The sequence below is a fragment of the Glandiceps talaboti genome, chromosome 18 (genome assembly GCF_964340395.1).
Source record: "Glandiceps talaboti chromosome 18, keGlaTala1.1, whole genome shotgun sequence".
In the NCBI taxonomy this organism is placed as follows: domain Eukaryota; kingdom Metazoa; phylum Hemichordata; class Enteropneusta; family Spengelidae; genus Glandiceps; species Glandiceps talaboti.
In genome coordinates, this window is record NC_135566.1 from 7,066,943 (window position 1) to 7,087,738 (window position 20,796).

At 36.4% G+C, this 20,796-nt stretch overlaps 1 protein-coding gene across 1 annotated transcript; it reads right to left on the reverse strand.

The window, feature by feature from the left end:
• Positions 1–4,367: 4,367 nt before the first annotated feature.
• LOC144448810 (eukaryotic translation initiation factor 3 subunit C-like) lies at positions 4,368–20,725 on the reverse strand. Its single transcript, XM_078139114.1, has 21 exons — positions 20,648–20,725; positions 19,176–19,347; positions 18,739–18,928; positions 18,116–18,232; positions 17,574–17,625; positions 16,725–16,858; positions 16,160–16,281; positions 15,232–15,373; positions 14,026–14,288; positions 13,140–13,236; positions 12,552–12,670; positions 11,051–11,174; positions 9,974–10,217; positions 9,505–9,698; positions 8,991–9,116; positions 8,448–8,601; positions 7,894–8,137; positions 7,476–7,541; positions 7,156–7,243; positions 6,681–6,864; positions 4,368–5,991 (listed from the first exon to the last, which is right to left on the reverse strand). Exons 2-21 carry the CDS (start codon positions 19,340–19,342, stop codon positions 5,936–5,938), a joined length of 2,883 nt encoding a protein of 960 aa, XP_077995240.1. The 5' UTR covers positions 19,343–19,347; positions 20,648–20,725; the 3' UTR covers positions 4,368–5,935.
• Between the last annotated feature and the right edge of the window lie 71 nt (positions 20,726–20,796).

The following is a 20,796-nucleotide window of genomic DNA, read 5'->3' on the forward strand; positions in this document are numbered from 1 at the left end:
GTGTGTGTGTGTGTTCGAATGTTCAAAGATAGCAAATTTATTTCACATCAGCTTTACCAAAGCACTCATTCAATGTCGGAGAACAGTACAGGTAACTGAGCTAAGTGTGGAAACTATTGTCCAAATTTTGGACTGTAAATGTGTACTAGTATTTATTGTACTGGGCTATAAATCATGATGCTTGTTTGGCTTCAAAATGATCCAACACCCATGTGTCTCACTATCAACTCTATAAACTACAAAACAAAATGCTGACATACATTAATATATCTGATGAGATTCAAACAAAGAACAATAACTGCATTTGCATGTGGATATATTTTTTTCTCGGATTTCATATTTTGTATTTCTGTGATACCATGACATATGGATGTAGATAAACATGGCCGCCACTATCACCATCCATAGACTGTTTTCACTCTCTATCTTCTTAACATCACTGGTGACCATAATCTTTATTTACCAAATCAATGTGAAGAATGCCACACTTTCATCAGTTTCTGTAAGTATCCTTTTGGTTTTGAAATTAATTTGCAACATTTACCATTCCTTCACTGTTATACATTAATTCTTGCTATAGCTATAATTTTACAGTGGTTGAAACGACAAGAAAATTTGATTTGGTGTGTTCTTGTTTATCATTAACAGAGATCTTAATATCTGGGATGACACTGAAAAGAATAGTAGTTAGATTCATACTATGGTCCAATAGGAATCTATGTAAACCAATACTTTATAAAGTGTGCATGCATGTGTGTGTGTGATTCTCTCTTGCATCAGATTCCCTAGGAGGTGTATAAAACATAAATGCTGTCGGTCAGTACCAGTAAAGTGTAAATCGTGGTGTGTTTTTTAAAACATGTTTATTCTATCACAATTACCTCACACAGGTGTCAGCTTTACAGGATTATAATTACCCTAATATTGACATCATGTTGTCAACTACATTAATGAATGGAATCACACAGACAAACTCAGCTGAGGAAGTGAAACTGAAAAATTCTACATATACCGAGTTATCAACTTCAGTTTATGGCATACAGAGAACAAACGTACACCAGAGTAACAAAGCTGTGACACATCCAAATCACCAAACACGATATCTAATGGTAGCCTTCTTAAATCCACACTCTGGTCCACAAAATGAATACCGCCGTTTGAGAGCTGGCGTCGGTCTCGCTGTAGTACAGAACCGCACTCTAGTAACGTACCCTTTCAAGAACCATGCAACACAAACTAACTCGGCTGAAATCAGACCGTTCCATGAAACCTTTGATGTGGATAAGCTTGGACAACTACTACCACTTGCATCAACAGAAGCATTCTATACAGATTGTGTGGATGCAATAACCGTGTATAACGATCACTCATTGCTAAATATATCTTCTCTTATTAAAACTGATCTTGGACTTGAGTTTCCAGAAGAGAATCTGAAGTTAGTTAATCATCTCTGTAAACCTAAAGAAGAGTGTCTAGAAAGTGTAAATAACGCTAGATGTTTAATTATTGTGGATACACTTGACTTTCTACGATGGAATTCTATCTCTCTCTTGGATAAATTGTTAGATGTAGATACACATCTCATTAGAGCTCCCTTCATCCGGGAAATTGTAGATGTAGCCATGGAAACAATCTGTCATGGTGAACCATTTATGACATTTCACTGGCGGAACAAAACTGGAGAAATGTGAGTAACATTTGTCAGTCTTGCTGCACAGTACAATATTTTCAACATTTTATTAAAGGGGAACGTCACACCAGGAAATAAAGCAAACTTTGGTTCTGATGAGTAATTTCAGAGTCTTACCTCACTTAATACATTACATTACCTTCAAATAAACAATCATGAATATTCATTTTTCATTATGATGCATGTCTGCTGACTCCAATGAAAGAATGTGTGGCCATGGCAAGGACCTCAACTGAACAATGAATGAGTTTCCACTAGGTGTATTTTGATGATCACACACAATGTATGTGATGTACAATAATGAAGTGAGTCTCCAGAACCCAAATTTATGAAAATGCCTTTATTTCTTGGTATGTCATTCCCCTCTTAAGTGTCACTTGGTAAATAACTTCATGATTCTGGCATAAATTTTCACTTGTCAATTTTTCTCTCCATTTGCCGTTAGCTGTGCATCTCAGCAGAAGTTTGATGGTTTTTGTAATCCACACATTCTAAGTCTAACTGGCTATGGTAGAGAGATTTCACAAGCTCTCAGAAAACTGATGAAGGCACGGAATGTATCCTGTATGTACATGGCCTACCCACCATACTCCAAGGTATACTTGTATACATATTAATCCATCCGGTTCGGTATCATTACTCGGTCTTGTTTATGCTAATTATAAATTCAAATTACATTTTTTTTTTTGTTGAATGCATGGTATGGTCTTTGTTTTTATAGAGTATTCACAAAAATGTACTTAGAAAACAATGAAATTATCACCAGTGGTATAAATTTTCACCTCTGCTGGATATTAAAACTGAAAATAATGAAATTTATAGACAGAGACAGACAGACATCCTACATATGTACCAGTAATCACTTGTATCATTACTGCATACTATTGCTGTTTGTGTTGCAGTGCAATACTGAAGACATTATTGCATACAGGTATGCAAATCAAGTGGCAAGTGTTGCATAGTTATATTGTTATGAAACTTGTTGTTTTTGGATAAAAATGTGCAAGAACAAAACCTCATATGAGAGTGCCAGTGTTGGATACTGGGTTTATTAGTAATAATTCAGTACTTAAATGGCTTGAATCTGACTAGCTTTGCACAATGAACGAGCTTTTCTGATAAGTTTTCTCATACTGGGGGTATTTGCATTCACGCTTGTGGTGTTTTCTGTTGCACTTTCACTTGCTTTGCTTGTCAAAGTATGGTAGCAGAGAACCCTACAAGCACTTGTATAAATGTCTCAAGTATACCACACTTGCACTAGTGTCATGTGGTTCTGGTATAATGTATTTTTTATCACATTCCAAACAGATGATGTACAACATTCTAAGCCAACATCTTCCACATATATTTACAAAGGATGACATATTCAAACATGTTCCAAAATTCGGTGTTTACAAAGACGACAATTATATGGTGTCTTTAGTAGAACAGGAAATAGCCATTCGTAAGTATGCCTGGTTTATTCCTTGTATGTCATGACTCAGGAATGATCTCTTTGATGAATAAATAATTAAAGTGGAACATCATACATTTTCATAAACTTGAAGTTCTGGAGAGTAATTTCAAGATTTACATCGCATATATGTAAATTGCCAAGAACACCAAACTGAAGTTCCTTGTTCAATGTAGGTCCTTGCCATGGACACAATTGATCCCTTGGGAGTCAGTATGTACGCAATAGCAGGACATGAATATTCATGACTCCTAAGTGCTTATTACTTTCGAATGAAATATGAATATACATGAGCCCTATATTTGAGTCCTATTCTTCTGTATTTAGGTTCGCAGTATTTCCTGGGTAGCAGTGTATCCGGATGGTCAATTGTAGCACACTATGCCCGGAAATCAGCAGGGAAGGAAACTATATGGATACAGTCCTTAATTAGTGGTCCACAACCTGTCCATATCTTTACCAAATGAAGATTAGGAATTGAACTTTCACCTATGAACTTTACATATGGAAAATAGCTGATCTGTTTAGTTATTTGGGTCAAGCTAAACAAATGTCAGCAGATATATAATGGAAGTTGGTCTTGGCTCACAGAGAAGCACTAGGGTACCAATACTATGAGATATGAAAAGAACAATGTCAAAATGTAGAATAATGACGGACTGCAAAAATGTATATTTGTAGTCATTCTAGGGAGTTTAGACTAGGGTGGAGGATAGAACCTCATAGGATAGAACCCCTAACAGAAAGATGATTTACATCAGCAAGAACAGTGGACTGACTGTACAAAAAGATACATATTTGTATTACAGCTAGGGAGTTAGTAGGGATAGACTACTTAGCTTAGTGATATAGCAATGAAGTTTTACAGATTATCATGATTAGATCTACAACAGTTTTTTACACTTGCCCCAATACAGAATGAAAGAACACTTGCAGTAAGTCAGGGGCACCATGTATTTCAGTTTTTCTATGGATTATTGAAAAGATATAAACCCACCAGGCATGTACAAGTAAATCAAACCTTAAGCTGGGGCTCCCAGTTTGAACAAAGCTTAACCCGGGACCAGTCTTAGTTCCAATGTAAATACTTGCTGTTAAAATCATTATTCTGGAACTAGGACCAGGTACAGGTCCCTGCAAACTGGGAGTACTGGTTAGAGCTACCCTTACACACATCTGATCACACAAACCCATTCCCTGAAGTTGTATACCTTTAATGTAAGCTGTCAATCTTATATCTACAAAGTAGTAGCAAATCTGGCAAACAGAGACAAAACATAGTTGTTTTCTGTACTTCATTTATTTCATGTATCACGATCTCAAAACATTGAATATTTCACTGTTCCTTCTATTTCACTTTATACAAATGAATTCATTTTCAACTCAACCTGTCCACATAGTATATTTATTATTATCTTACTGTTTCTTGTAATAAACATATTACAAAAGCTACATTATTGAGGATATTTTTTATGAACCGTTTTATATTTTTTGGAAAAGAACTACTGTGTATTATTGGGCAAACATTGTATATTAGCCTATCATTTTTTCAGGTGTTGTTCGTAAAAACTTGAAAGTACACAGCAATGACATAGCTCAGTAAACAGTGCCCTCACACTACTTGGTGCATAGTGCACACATCATAGAATGCAAAGAAAAGAATTTGTGTATAATCATCTGCAATGGCGAGATGGTAATTCTTCCATGCCATAAAATAGAATTTTGAAAACACGCAACAGATAGAATAGGAGTTCAGGATTGAAAGTTATTATCACAAGAGAAAGGCTTAATATACATCTCTCCAAGCCTCCCACTGTCATTGGTTTGTGGTATTTGTATATACTAGAAGTGAACACAGACAAACCATTTCTTGTTGGCAAGTTGAGATGGATTTTTAAAAAGCTTGCTATCAACTTGACATTCTACACTCCCTTGAACTTGAGATTTTTAATGTACTTGGGGAAAAAACAAGACTATTTCATTGCTGTGTATTGGGAGATAACATCTGTATGTGATTCAGAGTATCCTTCTGACAGATCACAGAATTGGCTAGGAAATGTGAAGAAACCACACTCTAGTTGAATCAATTGGGATTTATTTACTACTATGAAATTTGACAAGTTTGTCTTGCATGCAATAATAAATTTATGTGACGGGGCCGTCGATATCTAATTAGTCTGTTATATCGGACTAGAGTGGATGGTTGTCATTTGTCAGACACCACTCCTTAAAATATCCCGCTGCTATTTCATTCAGTATACAGAGTCAGGAAAAGGCATGGATGTCTGATGGTAACCGGAAAATTAAGGCTGTTGTTATATAGTTCATCTCACGGAATGCATTGGATGGTTAGTAACCTGGCAATCAATGCTGAGAAAAGAATACAAAATTGACATTATATCAATTTCATACACTTGTTCATAAACACAACCAGACAATGTCAATATCGACGGCCCCACAAACAAGATAAGACGTGAAACAACCTAATGGGAAATACTACGCCTGTTACACTGCTGTCATACTCCATGCTACTTAACAAAGTAAACTGACATTCATTTTGAATACTTGAATCTGGTCTCATCAAGTGGTAAAAGTCAGACTTTCGTAGACGATTTGCATCAAAGTTTATATACTCTTTTTGTAACTCCTGACAGTGGCAATTATTGCACCACACAAAACTTGCTTGGAAAGTTGTTGGTTTCCACATTGTAAATGTGTTCCTACATGCAAACAGTGATGAAATGTACAGTGACAAATACTGGTAACGTTGGCGTTCTTCCGCTGGACAACTACTCGTATTTCTTGTCATAATATCTGGGTTTCCTGTTTTGACGATCACGACGCACTGTGTGGACAAAAACAAACAGATACAAGTTAAAACTATAATACTCTGTACTTATCAAATTGATCACAAGTGTGAAAGAGAGAAGTTGATACGCAGTAATGGGGAACACCACTCCAGGAAATAGACACATTTTTATACATTATGGGTCATGGAGAGTCATTTAGCTGTGGGATTCATGGGAGTCAGCAGAAATAATATATTCATGGTTGCACAATAAATATTCATGACTCCTGAGTACCTATACCCTAACAGTGTAAAACATCTCTCATGAATATTCATTGTGCAATCATGAATATATTATATCTGCTGACTTCCATCATGCAATGGAAAATGCCCTATTAGTTTTTACAACTTGATGTTTTTCTAAAATTTGCAAGTAATTGTAGTATGATCATTTAAAATCATGTAATCACTCTCCAGAACCCATAGTTTATGAAAATGTCTTTATTTCCTGGAGTGGCGCTCCCCTTTCATTCAGTTAGCAAGATTCTCTTTTTAATTATAAACCTGCAGTCTTCAGCACTTAAAATATTGTCACCTACCAAAGTAAACAACAACCCCAATTTGCCAAAGATCAGTTTTGATCATAAATTTACGTTACATACAGTCTCCTGATGAACGCTTCCTGTGTTTGCTGTAACTTGAAGAAATTCAATTCTACATGATTTACTAGTACTACAAGAACTCACCATAGGGTTGCTGTTGCTGGTTTTGATTTTGTCTGAGGACATTTCCTGATTTCATCTCCATCAACCGTTCATTATTCTCCACTAAGGACTGCACTTTTTCTGACAATTGCAATGACATACTCTGTAGTCTGGTGGGTTCACATCGATGCATAACAACACAATGACTTGGTTCATCCCATGAAGCCTGCCAAGAATGATAAAGTTTTATGTTTATGTTGATGTCAGTGTAGATTTTTGAACAATGTAACAAAGGTAACAAATATCTTGTAAATTCTGAGAGATGAATTTATGATATGAAAATCATACTCTAAACCACTCCATTTTCTGCAAATGGTATCATGGAAAGGTGGGTGTGGTGGAATCTTCCATCTCCTTACATCATTCTAATCCTTCCTATACAGGAGTTGGCACTAAAAGACCACATATTAACTGTTACAATCCCATAACGTATCAGTACAAGACATTGTATACGTACCATGAGTTCTTCATTGATAATCATCTTACTAACAATACTATGTACTACAGACTGTTCTACTTCAAACATCTCAGACAAAGTTACCAAGCTGTAAGAAAGAAACAGATGTCAAACATCTCAAAGTTACCAAGCACACGTGTCAAACCACCTCAAAGTTGCAAGAAAGTTGTTGAATGGTAAGAAACAGAACATGAAGTCTCAACTTTCCAACAAGGAAGCTATATAGAACAGGGAAATACACAAATAATGGATGAAATATTAGTCAGTCAGTCAGTCATGTATATAAGAATGGCAACTCATACAACACCATCATAACTTACCTTAAGGACTCATATACACTACCATAGGTAAATAGATAAGTACGAAGACTTTCTTCCTGTATTTTCCTGCAAGATGAATGGCAATTCATTACATGTTACAACAAGGGAATGAATGAACTTACAAGACTTGTTATGTAGTACTAGAATTGATATGGTTTTATACAGTGACTATATCCACTTTATAACAACTATGGTCAATATTGTTCAAATCTGAAAAGGTCATAAAACTAAAGGAACTGCATACGCCTAGTATGGTATTTCACATTTGTGCCAAGTTTAAATAACATGTCCAGTACATGTCAGAGATGCATGTGTGAATTAATCGCCAGATGAAACCCAACATAGAAGCCCCCTTGGCCTTTACATTTTTGGGAGCTAACAATCCACATAACAAAATCAAAATTGTTTTGCTCCTCACCTTACAATGAGTTTCTTGACAATTTCACTTTCAGGGAAAAGATTCCAGACTTTTCCATTCATTTTGCTATTGATCAGGAAATTGCGACAGGCTTTCCAGTTGCCATTCTTCATGGCTTTGGATGCAGCGACAACATGCTCTCTCATACTTTCTGGCGGGCCAAGAAGTGGCTGTCGTTCACTCAGTCTTAACTGATGATGGAAGCTCTTACTAATCATACGACGACGGGTATCAAATTCATGAGCTGCAAAAAAAAAATGAACATTTTATATAACATTTATAATGAGGTAAAAACTATTAACACAGAAGTGGAAATATTCCTGAAGGCTACTGTCTTTTGAATAAGTCCTTTATTGCACTACATTTGCTATATTTGGATAGATGGTGGATGGCTAGATGGGGAGTGAGTGGACTCACAGTTAATCCTCCAGCAAGGGCATGAGTGGTAAGGATGGGGATATAGAGAATTGGGAATGAATAGGGAAGAAGAGTTGGATGGACAGCAGGGACATAGATGGAAAGGATGGAGGGGGAAAGAGGCAAGTTGAACTTACCAGCCATGTAAGGTATCTCCAACAACATAGCTGACACCAAATACACACATTCTAATAACTCTAGATTGATGTGCATATGGAATGGCATCTGTCTCCTTTTTTCTAACTTCTCTTGTTCAGCATTTCTATCAGCCATCGATCTCATCAGAAGACCCTGAAACCACAATTATAAACATGTATTTATACTTCCTAGATCACCAACTGTTCTCCCCAGGTGATTTTAGCATAGTGGGCTCAACCCAATTCCACTGAAACCCCCCCCCCCCCACACACCGGATATGATCTGACTAGACCCTTCATAACCTACCCATAGGTCACAAAAAGGCCAACAAAACAGCCAGATGGTGACTGACCCTTTTTTACCAAGTCAACCCAATCTGATAATTAATGCCCCAGTGTTTGATCTAATCAGTGTTCACTTAGAGTTCTTCAGCCCATCTACCACTCCCCCCCATCCCCTGATCATAGCATAGCTAGACCAACCCATTCAGATACACACTACCCTCTGGTGCATGGTGTGTGATCTGACTCTCTCTCTCTCACCTGTGCTAAAAGTTCTTTAGCCCTTCCACCACTTTGGATATCTAACAGTGCATTATGGGCATCACGTATGTTGCCTTGTCTGAATGCACACAGTCCAAGTTGTACCATACCACGGTTGTAACAAATCTACAGATAGAGAAAGTAACAAAGTTAGAGCTGGATATCAAAATAAACAAGTAGCCTAAAAGACATTGGTGTAAGAGATCATTGTAAAGATACGAGTAATCAAACAGTGGTAGTAAATATGAAAATCACAACTAGATGAAATCTGTTTGATTACTCGTATCTTTACAATGGTAGTAAATATGAAAATCACAACTAGATGAAATCCAATTTGTCAATTTAGATTCACATTACACTTTCATATAATGTGCACCCCCCCCCCCCCATATGGAAATCAGAACCCTGTAACAGATTGAAGACAGTCTGCCAATATAGATTAACCCACTTTCCCCTTTCACATATTGCTTGCACACATTTTCACATCTCCCCCTCTCAATATTTCCAAACTAACCTGTGTGGGTATATCAGCGTGTTGAATTGTATCTTGGAGATGAGACATCAACATCAAATCTCTGGCTTCATACCATCTATCATGCAATGCATGGTGGTATATATGACATAGAATAGCTCTAGTTCTAATTCTGTCTGTGGAATCCTTGGAATAAATATAGTTACACATACGGTCCATCAAATCGCTGCTATCCTCTATCAAGGCAAAATAATAGAAAAACACATCATGTATTAACATGGGGGTGATATCCTAGATATGATGGCCGAGCAGAGGACTTAGCTGCCCCCCCCCCCATCAAAAATGAGGCAGCTTTAAAATGCACCTCAAAAATCAATTCAGACTGCCAAAATATGAAATTGGTTCTTGCATGTTAGAGAAATGACGTAATACAGACGGATGGAGTCCATTTACATAATCCCCCTTCAGGGATCTAAAAATCTACTAAATAATGTAGTAAAATTATAGTTACCTGGAACACCACCCACAATGTTACCATTTTGTTCATCATCGTTATCTTCTTGTTGTTTTTCTTCTTTCTCCTTATTGTCTTCCTCTACTTCTACCACTTCTTCTTCTGGTTTCTTTTCTTCTTCTACTACTACTGGTTCCTGTTTCACGACCTCTGTCTTAGTCTTCTCTAGCTTGGCTTTATCCTTTGCACTCCTTTCTTCATCGTGACTCTTCCTCAACTTCTGAAGTTGCTTGTAATCATACTGTCAATTCAAACAAATGAACAACACACGTTTAGGCAAAAATAAAAAAAATGTTTCTTTCCAGTAACATGACGTCAGAAATTAAGGTAGGTCAACTTTTTTTTTTTGGATTTTTTTTTAAAGTTGTTTCAACCCAAAGACAAGATACTTGTTGGTCACAATACTTCAGTGATAGTTTGGTGAGTTGTAAAAGAAGAAACTGAAGACAATTATATTGAAAAGACAAATACTACAATATGCAGACTGTAGAGGTCTACTATATATATTCAACTTACACTCGTGCCTCCGGAATCAGGTTTTAAAAAAAGAATTACATACATACATACTGTACGTAAAAGTGGCTTATCAATACACGATTCAAGACACAATCTGCAGACTGCAAACAGGAAATTGAGAATATAGCGCCCTCGTCAAATTGGGGGTATCATCACCTCATAATACTATTTCTTAAGAGGTTTGTCCCTTGGTATTCGGTATAAGTGTAAATCAGGGACGTTTTTCACATTGTTCAGACATCGAGGAAAGAAGCAGTGCTCAATTATTAACCGAGTAACTTAAACCACGTATACCCCCAAGGTATACACAGACAGGAAGTAGAGCACCACCATGGCAAATTTTGGAAAGGCCTATTATGATTAACATTTAGGTGTGAAAAACAGTCTGCCAATGCCATAGAAAATGTTGGCCCAGAACAAAAGAATGATCCTATGTAATCCTTATGGCTGCCCTAACAAGACAAGATGCAAGTGAGAAACTGGGACTGAAACCCTGGCCTTTAAATAATTGTGTCACAATATAAACAGGTCTGCACATTATCCCGCACTATCAATTACCTTGTAATATATGTGTTCTGTATGCTGGAGATAAACCCTACAGATTTCGGATGCACTTCCTCTTTCTTCCAAGTATGCTTGTAATCTGATGATAATGTCTAGAACCTTGGCTTCATCTTTTAACCTGGGGAAAATAAAATACAATGATATTACTCTGTATTCTCCAACTAACGAAAAGATTGTGTGTTGAAGTCAAAACGACAAAATGACAGACAATATTAGTCTTATGTATTCAGTATTTTGGGAAACCCACTAACAGGAAGGGGTAAATTTGGTAATCTAGCCTAGTTTCCCATACATTGTACCATAATACTGGTAGGGGGAACCCTAATAAAATGCTAGGGGAACATTTTAGTAGATTTTGTCTACTTACCACCGTTAACAAAAACAGTTATTGCAAGATTATCTATTATAATATCAATGTCATCATTATAACTACCAACCACATCATCATCATCATCATCAACAACAACAACAACAACAACATCAACAACAACAACAACAACAACAACAACATACTCATCATCATCATCATCATCATCATCATCCTTATCATAAAGAATCATTATCTTCATGGCATCATCATAGAACTCATGCAGATGCATAAGCTGTATCAGAGTACTACTTTTTGGGACTCAGTAAAACTTGCATAGAATATATATTTGCCTGTGGGATGTACTGGTTTCTAGTTTGGTATGGTGAACCAAACAGAATCGGATGACATTCACAGGTACTATTCCAAAGCTTCTTGTCATGACACCATGAAGAATGTGCCATGGGTGCAAACTCTGGATACTTTACTACTGCATACTTGTGTCATTATTACAATGAGAAAGGATCATACTGACAGAGGTCAATGGTTTCATATTAGTACAGTGTTTTATTTAAGGGCGGTAAGTAGGTAAAATCTACCGGGGTTCCCCACCTAAACTATGATACATTGCATGGGAAGCACTACCAGTTTTACCTCTTTCCCCCTTTCTGTTACCGGGGTTCCCAAACCTTAGCAAAAACACTGTAGTATACGACTCATCAATATAAAGTGCTGTAAATCATACCATCAAACATCACTGTACTTCTTTATGCTTACACTGAAGACACTACCTTTCTCAAACCTCCCATTACTGATGCTAACAACATATTAACTTGTATCAAACACTTTCTAGTACTACATTGACCTAATACTAACAATTTTTTATTTTCACATGAGTCTTCCCTTTCCTCGCCTTACCATGTTACTGTTCATTTCCTTGCATACACCCAACACAATATTGGACAGTCTTCATGTGCCCCCTCCCCATCTTAATTCACATGGAAGTCTTTATCAGCCCCCTCCCCTATCTTGCCTTACCGTTCAACAGTCTTCCCTAAATGACCCCCCTCTCCTATTTTAACTCAACCTTGGGCAGTCCTAGTGCCCCCCCCCCCCTCCCCCCATCTTGCCTCACAATTCAGCTACCTTTTCTAAACATTCACAGAGGTGTTACGACTTGTACAGTACCTTTCTACATATTCATATGAGTGAGCATCACAATTCTGGAGCATTTTGATAAATTCTTCATCCATCCGTTCCACCTTACCCAAAATACAACCACGGATTCTATAAGGTGCATCTGGATTCTATGCAGAAAATGGGATAAGATTTGAAATTAAAATAAGGGCAAGTTCCTGAAATGCATTCTTTTTATATAAAACTTCACACAAAATCTGTTTTCTGAGTAAAATGATAAAACTTTCAAAATGCACCACAACTGTGGAATTATCTTCCACTGGATCTTTAAGTGATAGACAAATTTGCATTTATTCAAGCAAGGAAACTCTTAAAAACATTCATATTTCCTCACTGTTATTCTTGAAGTGGTTGTGTCTCTCATTTTGGTTCCAATGTGTCCTGTATTCTTTCTTTTGTTGTTTTCATCAAACTAGTATTTTATGAAGTGATGTACTTAACAATTTTTTCATATATTTTTTCTCTTCATTTTTTTTTTTAAATTTTGCAATTTGATATGTACAGACCGTTAAGACGATGGTCTTTAAACAATACATTATTATTATGAATTGAAAATCGTATGCATATGGTGATACCTACACTCAAATTTTCCATCTCTTCTGTAATATTATCTCCAACTGTTATATTTGGATTCTCCTTCAACAAATCCAATGTCTCAGATATATAACTTATACAACTGTAGAAAGATAATGAAAACATCAACACATTAGCCATAACAGTCCGGAAGGTATACCTTGATAGGGCGCCCTCAAGCATGGGCCAACCATAGAGGCGAGGGCTAGCTAATAGGTGGGGAATGGCATGTTGTATCTTACAACTCACCACATAATAAGCGGGGGGAACACCAAGTTTTGGTGCATCACTAGAAATTGTGTGCATCAGTGGCACGTCAAATCGGCTTCGAGGACATACTGCTGATGAACATGTATGCACTTGCCTAGTCTATACGTTACGACATGCCGTGTACAACATATCAGCTACTACTTACCAAGAAAAGGCTAATGACAGCAGAATGACATAAAATGTCTTTCAGTCTCAGACTTCCTTAGAAACACTAAAAGAATTTTCACCACATTCCTGTTTTTTATTCATTTCCTACAAGTCCATGATCATGAATAAATGAACACCCCTTGAGAGAGTGGTCACCTCCCTATAATGGTCACTTTATGTCAGTCCCCTGGGTGGCTGCTATACATAGGTTTGACTGTACCTGTATGCATTCTTCACACAGACTTTGATTTCAAGTACTGATGTGGTTCATAAGCATAAACCTATATCTACAAGAAGGACATCTACTTCCTCTCACATTCATTTTGCCACCTTCAGCTGTTCATGAAGACCTTAAATTTGACACAAACTTTGTTCACTTAAGCTAACGTAAGTTTAGCACCAAAAAACTTACAATCACAGAATCTACAGGTAGAGGGCACTATACAGTGATATTAGAGGAAGGGTTACTACGTACCTGTCCCACATTTCAGGCTTCATGTTTGTGGCTATATTTGGGTTGTAATCATAAATGGAGGCTGTAATAGCAAAGGTTATTTTGATATCCATAGCAGCTCCCAACTCAGTTTTAGCTGCAATCTCACGCAATTCTTTCAACAGTTGTATCTGTTCAGATCGATCAGTTCCACGTTTGCCTCTACCAGATAAAATTTCACTCATCTTCTTGAGTACCACAACATGAGTGATTTCAACATCCTTATCAAACATAGCTTTGGGTTTCTGTCAATGAAAGAAAGACAAGTCTGTTTAGGATGGACTGAAATCTGTCATTTACATGTACCAGTGGATCCCTGGCTATCTGAACAACGATTATCCGAAATTTGCATTATCCCAACTCATATTTACAGTTACATTCCATGTCTATGGCATTCCATTTTGTAGTCATCATCTACAAGTGTTGTGTTGGTGAAGACATCTCTATTCTTTATAGATAGACAATATCGAAATATAGCAAAAAATCCATTTGTAAACATAACTTTCATCCCCCCATGCATGATGGGATTGCACTTTTGTCCACCACACCCCCATTAACATAAAGGTGAGCGTGGGTGTTAGGTAATAAAATTGATATAAAAATAGTTAGAATTGCCTGATCTTTGAAAATTAGGTATCACTTTACTGGAATATAAATTTTCTATTCATACTTGTCAATACACACATTCAAATGTCACATTCACAACTAAAATTTGGATTAAAATAATAGAATACTGGTAAAAAAATCATGTATTGTTTGTTTACTGACGTATCACAAATAAGTCAAATATTTATATTACAAACACAATTCACAATACCAACATTCAGGTTCCCAAAAAACTACTATATGCTGGTTATATGGTCAAAACTAGTGAAAAGTTGGTAAAAAAATGTTATTTTCAGTTATAATAAATTTAATCTAAATTACGGAAATGGTTAAACACCTACTCCACTTTTTTAGGAGTACGACATTGGAATGTGCAGGAATCCTTTCCCAATCTACATATACATGCATATGATTTGTTTTGTTTGTTTTTGCTTGTTTTTTTAATGTTATATGTATATATTACTGTATATGTTTTCCTTGGGTCATAAACCAGACTAGTTTGAACAGATCCTTTTCCCCACTTGACATGTCGATTTTCTTTTCTTTTTGACTTCTGGCAAATAAATATGCATGTTTGAATACCTTAATGACGGCTTTGATGCCACCTTTGACCTCTTCCCACCCTTCATCTTCATCTTCTTCTTGTTGTTTCTTCTTAGATTTCTGTGATGGTTTCTTCCTTTCTCTTTTACTCTCACCATCTTTCTTGTCATCGCCTGTAGTCCTGTTGGGTCATTAAACAAAAATTAATTCAAATGATGAAGTAAGAACTGGATTCCAAAACGGGTTTTATTAATTTAGAAAACTTCCCATGTTTTGATCCTACATAGAGGATCTGCATCAGGGAAATTGGATGTAGTGGGAAAAAAAACGGCTGTAGGTGACAACACAACCGAATCAAAAACAAAAACAAACACTTTGTTTTTGATTCAGCCGTGTAGTCACCTAGAACATTTTTCTGCTACATCCAATTGCCCTGATGTACATCCTGTGTAGGATCAAAACGTCAGGAGTTTTTAATTAATAAAACCCGTTTTGGAACACAGCTCTTGCTTCATCGTTTGACTCAATGTTCACTTCAAGTTCTGGTTCCATGATCCACTGGTGCCTATGAACTGTAGTTGGACTGATTCTAGTTTTATCAATGAACTCAAACATGAGTAGTAAAGTCTAGTCAGGCTTATTTCTGTCTTGAGGACATTAGTATTGATTAGTGCTATCAGCTTAAATATGATTTTGGGTTATAAAATAGCCCCTTGGTAACTTACTCAACTTTGAACTCTTGTAAAAAAAGTCCTATCGCACTTACATCTGTTCTGCCATTTAGGAGATTTCCTGCATGGGTTTGTGGGAAAACCTTACAGGAAATGACATCACATTTTTCACTATCTCTTTCCTGGCAGGGTAAATATGTGATGTGATGTGATGTGATGTGATGTGATGTGATGTGATGTAATGTGATGTGATGTGATGAAAAACAACTCTGTTGCTGGTACATAAATTGACCTACTTTTTCAAGAACTGTGCAGCTAAACTTTGTCCTGGAACACCACCTTCCTCATCAGAACTAGAATCATCTGAATGAGACGATGAATCCCAATAAGAATCATCACTGTCACTCTCACCACTTCCCTAGGTACAAAGAAGGACAGAAAAATACAAAAATAGTGACACTGAAATGTATATCACACAACACAAATCTCACCCACCCACCCACTCACACAACTACACACTTGCAATCCTGCACACCCCCCCCCCCCCACCACACACACACACACACATGCACCCTTGAAGACTCCTTCACTCTTGATATTATATTCTACAAATCTGGATACTGTCAATATCTACTCAAGGCTGCAATCAGTGTGTGTGTGGATTATCACTTTCACTATCAACAATATAGACTAAAACAAAGTTTCAAAACCAGGTACTTCACTAATTCTTTTGATTGACTGATGGATTGATCGAGGACACTGATTTTCACAATAGTCAAAACAAAAGCTGTTAGTCCATTTTGTGAAATGCATATTAAGAATATCTTAATCATCATATAAAATGATCAAGTAAATACTTACTGCTGCACTATCCTTCAGAAATTGACTTCTCATATCAGTTGTGGGAGGAGCAGTCGCAGCTGGAGCTGCTGGTTTCTTCAGGAAATCACTTGCCGTTACACCAGGACCATCATCATCTGAATCTGAATCTGAGTCTACAAAAAAATACACAAAAAATTAATTTACTCCATGTGACATGTGACATACCACCAATGTTATATGACCAAGGCATCTGTTGGTCCCTGATACACAAGTAGCGTGGTCACACCTATCAGAGACAAGTTCATTATTACAACGGGTAACACTGAAGTAAAGAAATTTCTCTATGTGCTACACTCATTTCATATCAAGTGTAAAAGTATACTGTTTCATTTGCTTATTGACCACATTAGAAAGGCCACATGCTGGGCTTGTAAATAAACCAATTGAAACAGCATACTTTTACACTTGATATGGATGCTATACACAATTGTGGTACATACAGGAAATGCTTTATTTCGGTGTTATGGGTTGTAACGCTTATATTTGCACTGCATAGTCTGTCATTCATCTGCAATGGGCACGGAGAACTGTACTTGGAGCCAAACTCTTACCAAGGACCATTACTGGTGTAAACACAACTTTTATTGTCAAAGCCTACAGCAGGAAATTGGCAATGACACGTTAGTAAAATTTGTTCGGGGCAAGAGTAGCCATAAACGAATGGTTCATCATGTCACTGAAGTCAAATCTAGCAAACATTGATTACCTGGAATGACAGTGCACTCAACGGGATGTATTCAGTTTAAAAAGAATGACAGAGTGGGTTGTACTGTTAGACTACAAACTCACCTTACAAAATATGATGTACACAAAGAATATCATACATACCTTCTTTGTCATGATCTCCATCATCCATCTCTTCTCCTGAAACATCGGGATTCTGAAATCACAAATAGCATTATGATATTTAGCTTTTTTGACATTGTTTTTCTGAAAGCCCTATACATATTCTTTGGGACCATTTAATTGTCTTTCTTCCTAGTGGGTATTTGTTTGTACACAACTAAGTCATCATGATTTTACATATACGAGACTGCATGCATAGGAGTATGAATCTGAGGCTCAATATGAGACTGTCCTCCAATCTGATTCTGATTCTGAATATGAATCTGACTCTGAATCTGAGACCAACTTCATAAATGTATTATGTCTATGGACTTCATCCTTATACAGCGAGATTGTCAATATGTAGATTATGGGAATCGTATTTGACCACAGAATGGTGCACACAACATTTCACAAATAAAATTCTTCGTTACCAGTATCAAATTCTTCCAAAGTAAGTTTGTTACTGGTTGAACAACGTACAGTAAAGAAAACATATAAGTATGCTCACAACAACATGAATTCAAGTCAAATAAATATCTTACCTCCTTGTAAGCTTTCATCTGTTCTTCAAAGTCCCTGATGTACTTTCGCAATTTTTGTCTCAAACTGGCCAGAGATTTGGCATTAATTTTGTTGAATTTCTTCTTATCTTCCCAGCACTGTTAGGAAATATACATAAAATCAATGTTTTTGCTAAGAGCGGTAAGTAGGTAAAATCTGCTGGGGTTCCCATGTCATTTTACCTGGGTTCCCAAACAAAATTACCATAGACTCTATGGGGAAACACTGTCATTTTTACCCCTTTCTGTTACTGGGGGTTCCCCGACCTTAGCAAACACTCTGATAATAGTTTGAAAACATGTCTTTTTATGCCATGTAATTTGCTAAGAGTGTTTTAAGTTAATTAATGAAAATATACTAAAAAGGTACAACTGAATTTCCAAGGTATTTATCCATGGTCACTATGAAATTATCCAACGTATGAAAATCTAAGCAAATTTTACCAGATATTCCTCCTCTTTCCTGGGTTCCAAAACTTAGTAAAAATGCTGGCTACATGACTGTACAAGAATAAGGGAGATTCTGACACCATATGCTTTAGTTTTTCATGAAGTATTGAGTAAAATAAGTATTTATCATGTGAAACTATTTCTCCAACTCTTACCTCATTGATAAATTCCTCCAATTCAACAAGACATTTGATGTACCATCTTGGATTGCCTTCCTTCTCTATTACATTCTTGGCTTTGGTATAAGCTTTAGTAAGATCTTCAAAACCAGTCAACACTTTTGAAATATCTCTGATCTTTTTATGGTTTTTGATTTGTTTGATTACTCCCAGAATTTCATCAAACCTATAAAACATCAAACACAATGACGTTACATGTATTACTATTGTATTTCCTTTCTGTTACTACTGTGGAAAGCAAGCTTCCAGCTGTCTAATATAGACACAAACTAAAATAAAGTCGGCAAATACGATACATTGAAAAGGCTTAAACTTATAAGATATCTCAGTTTTACATAGAAAACATACACACAACATGACATCCCCACTTTCAAAGGTGTCAATTTATATAACTCACAACTTTGAAAACATACCTTTTATCTTTAGCACTTCGTACAACTCTTCTTGTTTCTTCTTCATCATCACTGAACATAAACATACGACCTGCTTGAGCTGCAGGTTTCTGTTGTATGACTTCTTCTCCTTCACTTTCATCTGAAGAGCTCTCCGTACTCGAACCGCCGGCAAAGAAACGAGACATGGTGCCTGCAAATTCATGATGATGTAATATTTTGTCAGGTTTTTTGTTGTTGTTGACAATTACTTGAGAAACATGGTGTATAAATTAATCTGTAACAATGTGAAATGTCGTGCAGTGCCACAATATCAGCTACCACTTGACTTCAAAATTTTAATTAAAATTAAACCAGGTCTGTATGTAAGAAAGGTGATCCTCAGTTTGACCCTGCAAAACAACACAGGTTGTCCCTGGGTACTGCAGTTTCCTCCTGCTTCTCCAACACTAGGGCGCTGCTCTTGTGATGACCATTCAACAAATTTCCAAATTTATTTGGATCAATAAAGATTATTTATTATTATTATTATTGTTGTTGTTGTTGTTGTTGTTGTTGTTGTTAAAGAAGAAATGGCCGGTGATGGTTAGTGTGGAAAAACTGTACACAACATATTCATTCAGTCTTTATATGAAAACAATTTGAACTGGCTAAAAGCTGATGCAAGCCAATGAAATGGAAAGTACTAACATTGCACCACCTCACAGAAATACAGAACTGTACTACTAATAATATGTTCAACATACTAATATTGCTTATTCATTTTTAGAGAGCAAGCAAAACAATTATCTACAGAATCAAAAATATGTATTGATATTATCAAGAAATATTTTTGACTCTGTATCTGTCAAAAATATTCATTCTCAAAGATACATCTTCCTAGACTGGCTATAGTGTAGCCTTCTATATCACTGTCAAGTCACAGCTGGTAGAGCTGTCTCAGATTTGTATCTTTCCATACCACAGAAATTCACACAAAAATATCGGGAAAATACCATCAATATATTTTAGTATAATCACAGGTGTGTTACATAGAGATCGGTTCAGTGAATTTTAACAATAGAAATTATATCTCAACATATTTTTATGAGGCAATTTCAAAGACTTCGACATGATCGAAGTCGCATACTTACATTGAGGCATGCGCAGACATTGAATGAGAAAAATTTGATCGACGCAATTCGCAATGTACATGCGAATATCATCGACATGCAGTGTATAGCTATATTTGTTTATATTTACTTATCATGGGTTTACATTCAAATTAATAACTTGCAATGAATCCATTTTAATTACTTGAAAACAAAAAAAATCAAGACCGTGAGACATATGTTCATCTCAGTCGCATCGGCGGCCATGTCTACACGTGGTGTACGTTCAGTCATTCAGATATTCGATTCCAAACGTTTACTCCAAACAAGCGCAGAAAATGTCAATGTTACGAAGTAATGAAGTTTATGATAAAACTAACTACCTGTATGTGGTGTACTTACTTGTACTTCAGTTGTCTCTCCGAAATAAATGAATTATTGCGTCGCAAGACGACCGACAGCGGTAACTTTCGCAACTTGCGAAAAACGTCACATCCTGCCATCGGTAGGAAAAAAGGTAATCTTTATGTACGACTAAAAAATGAAAATAT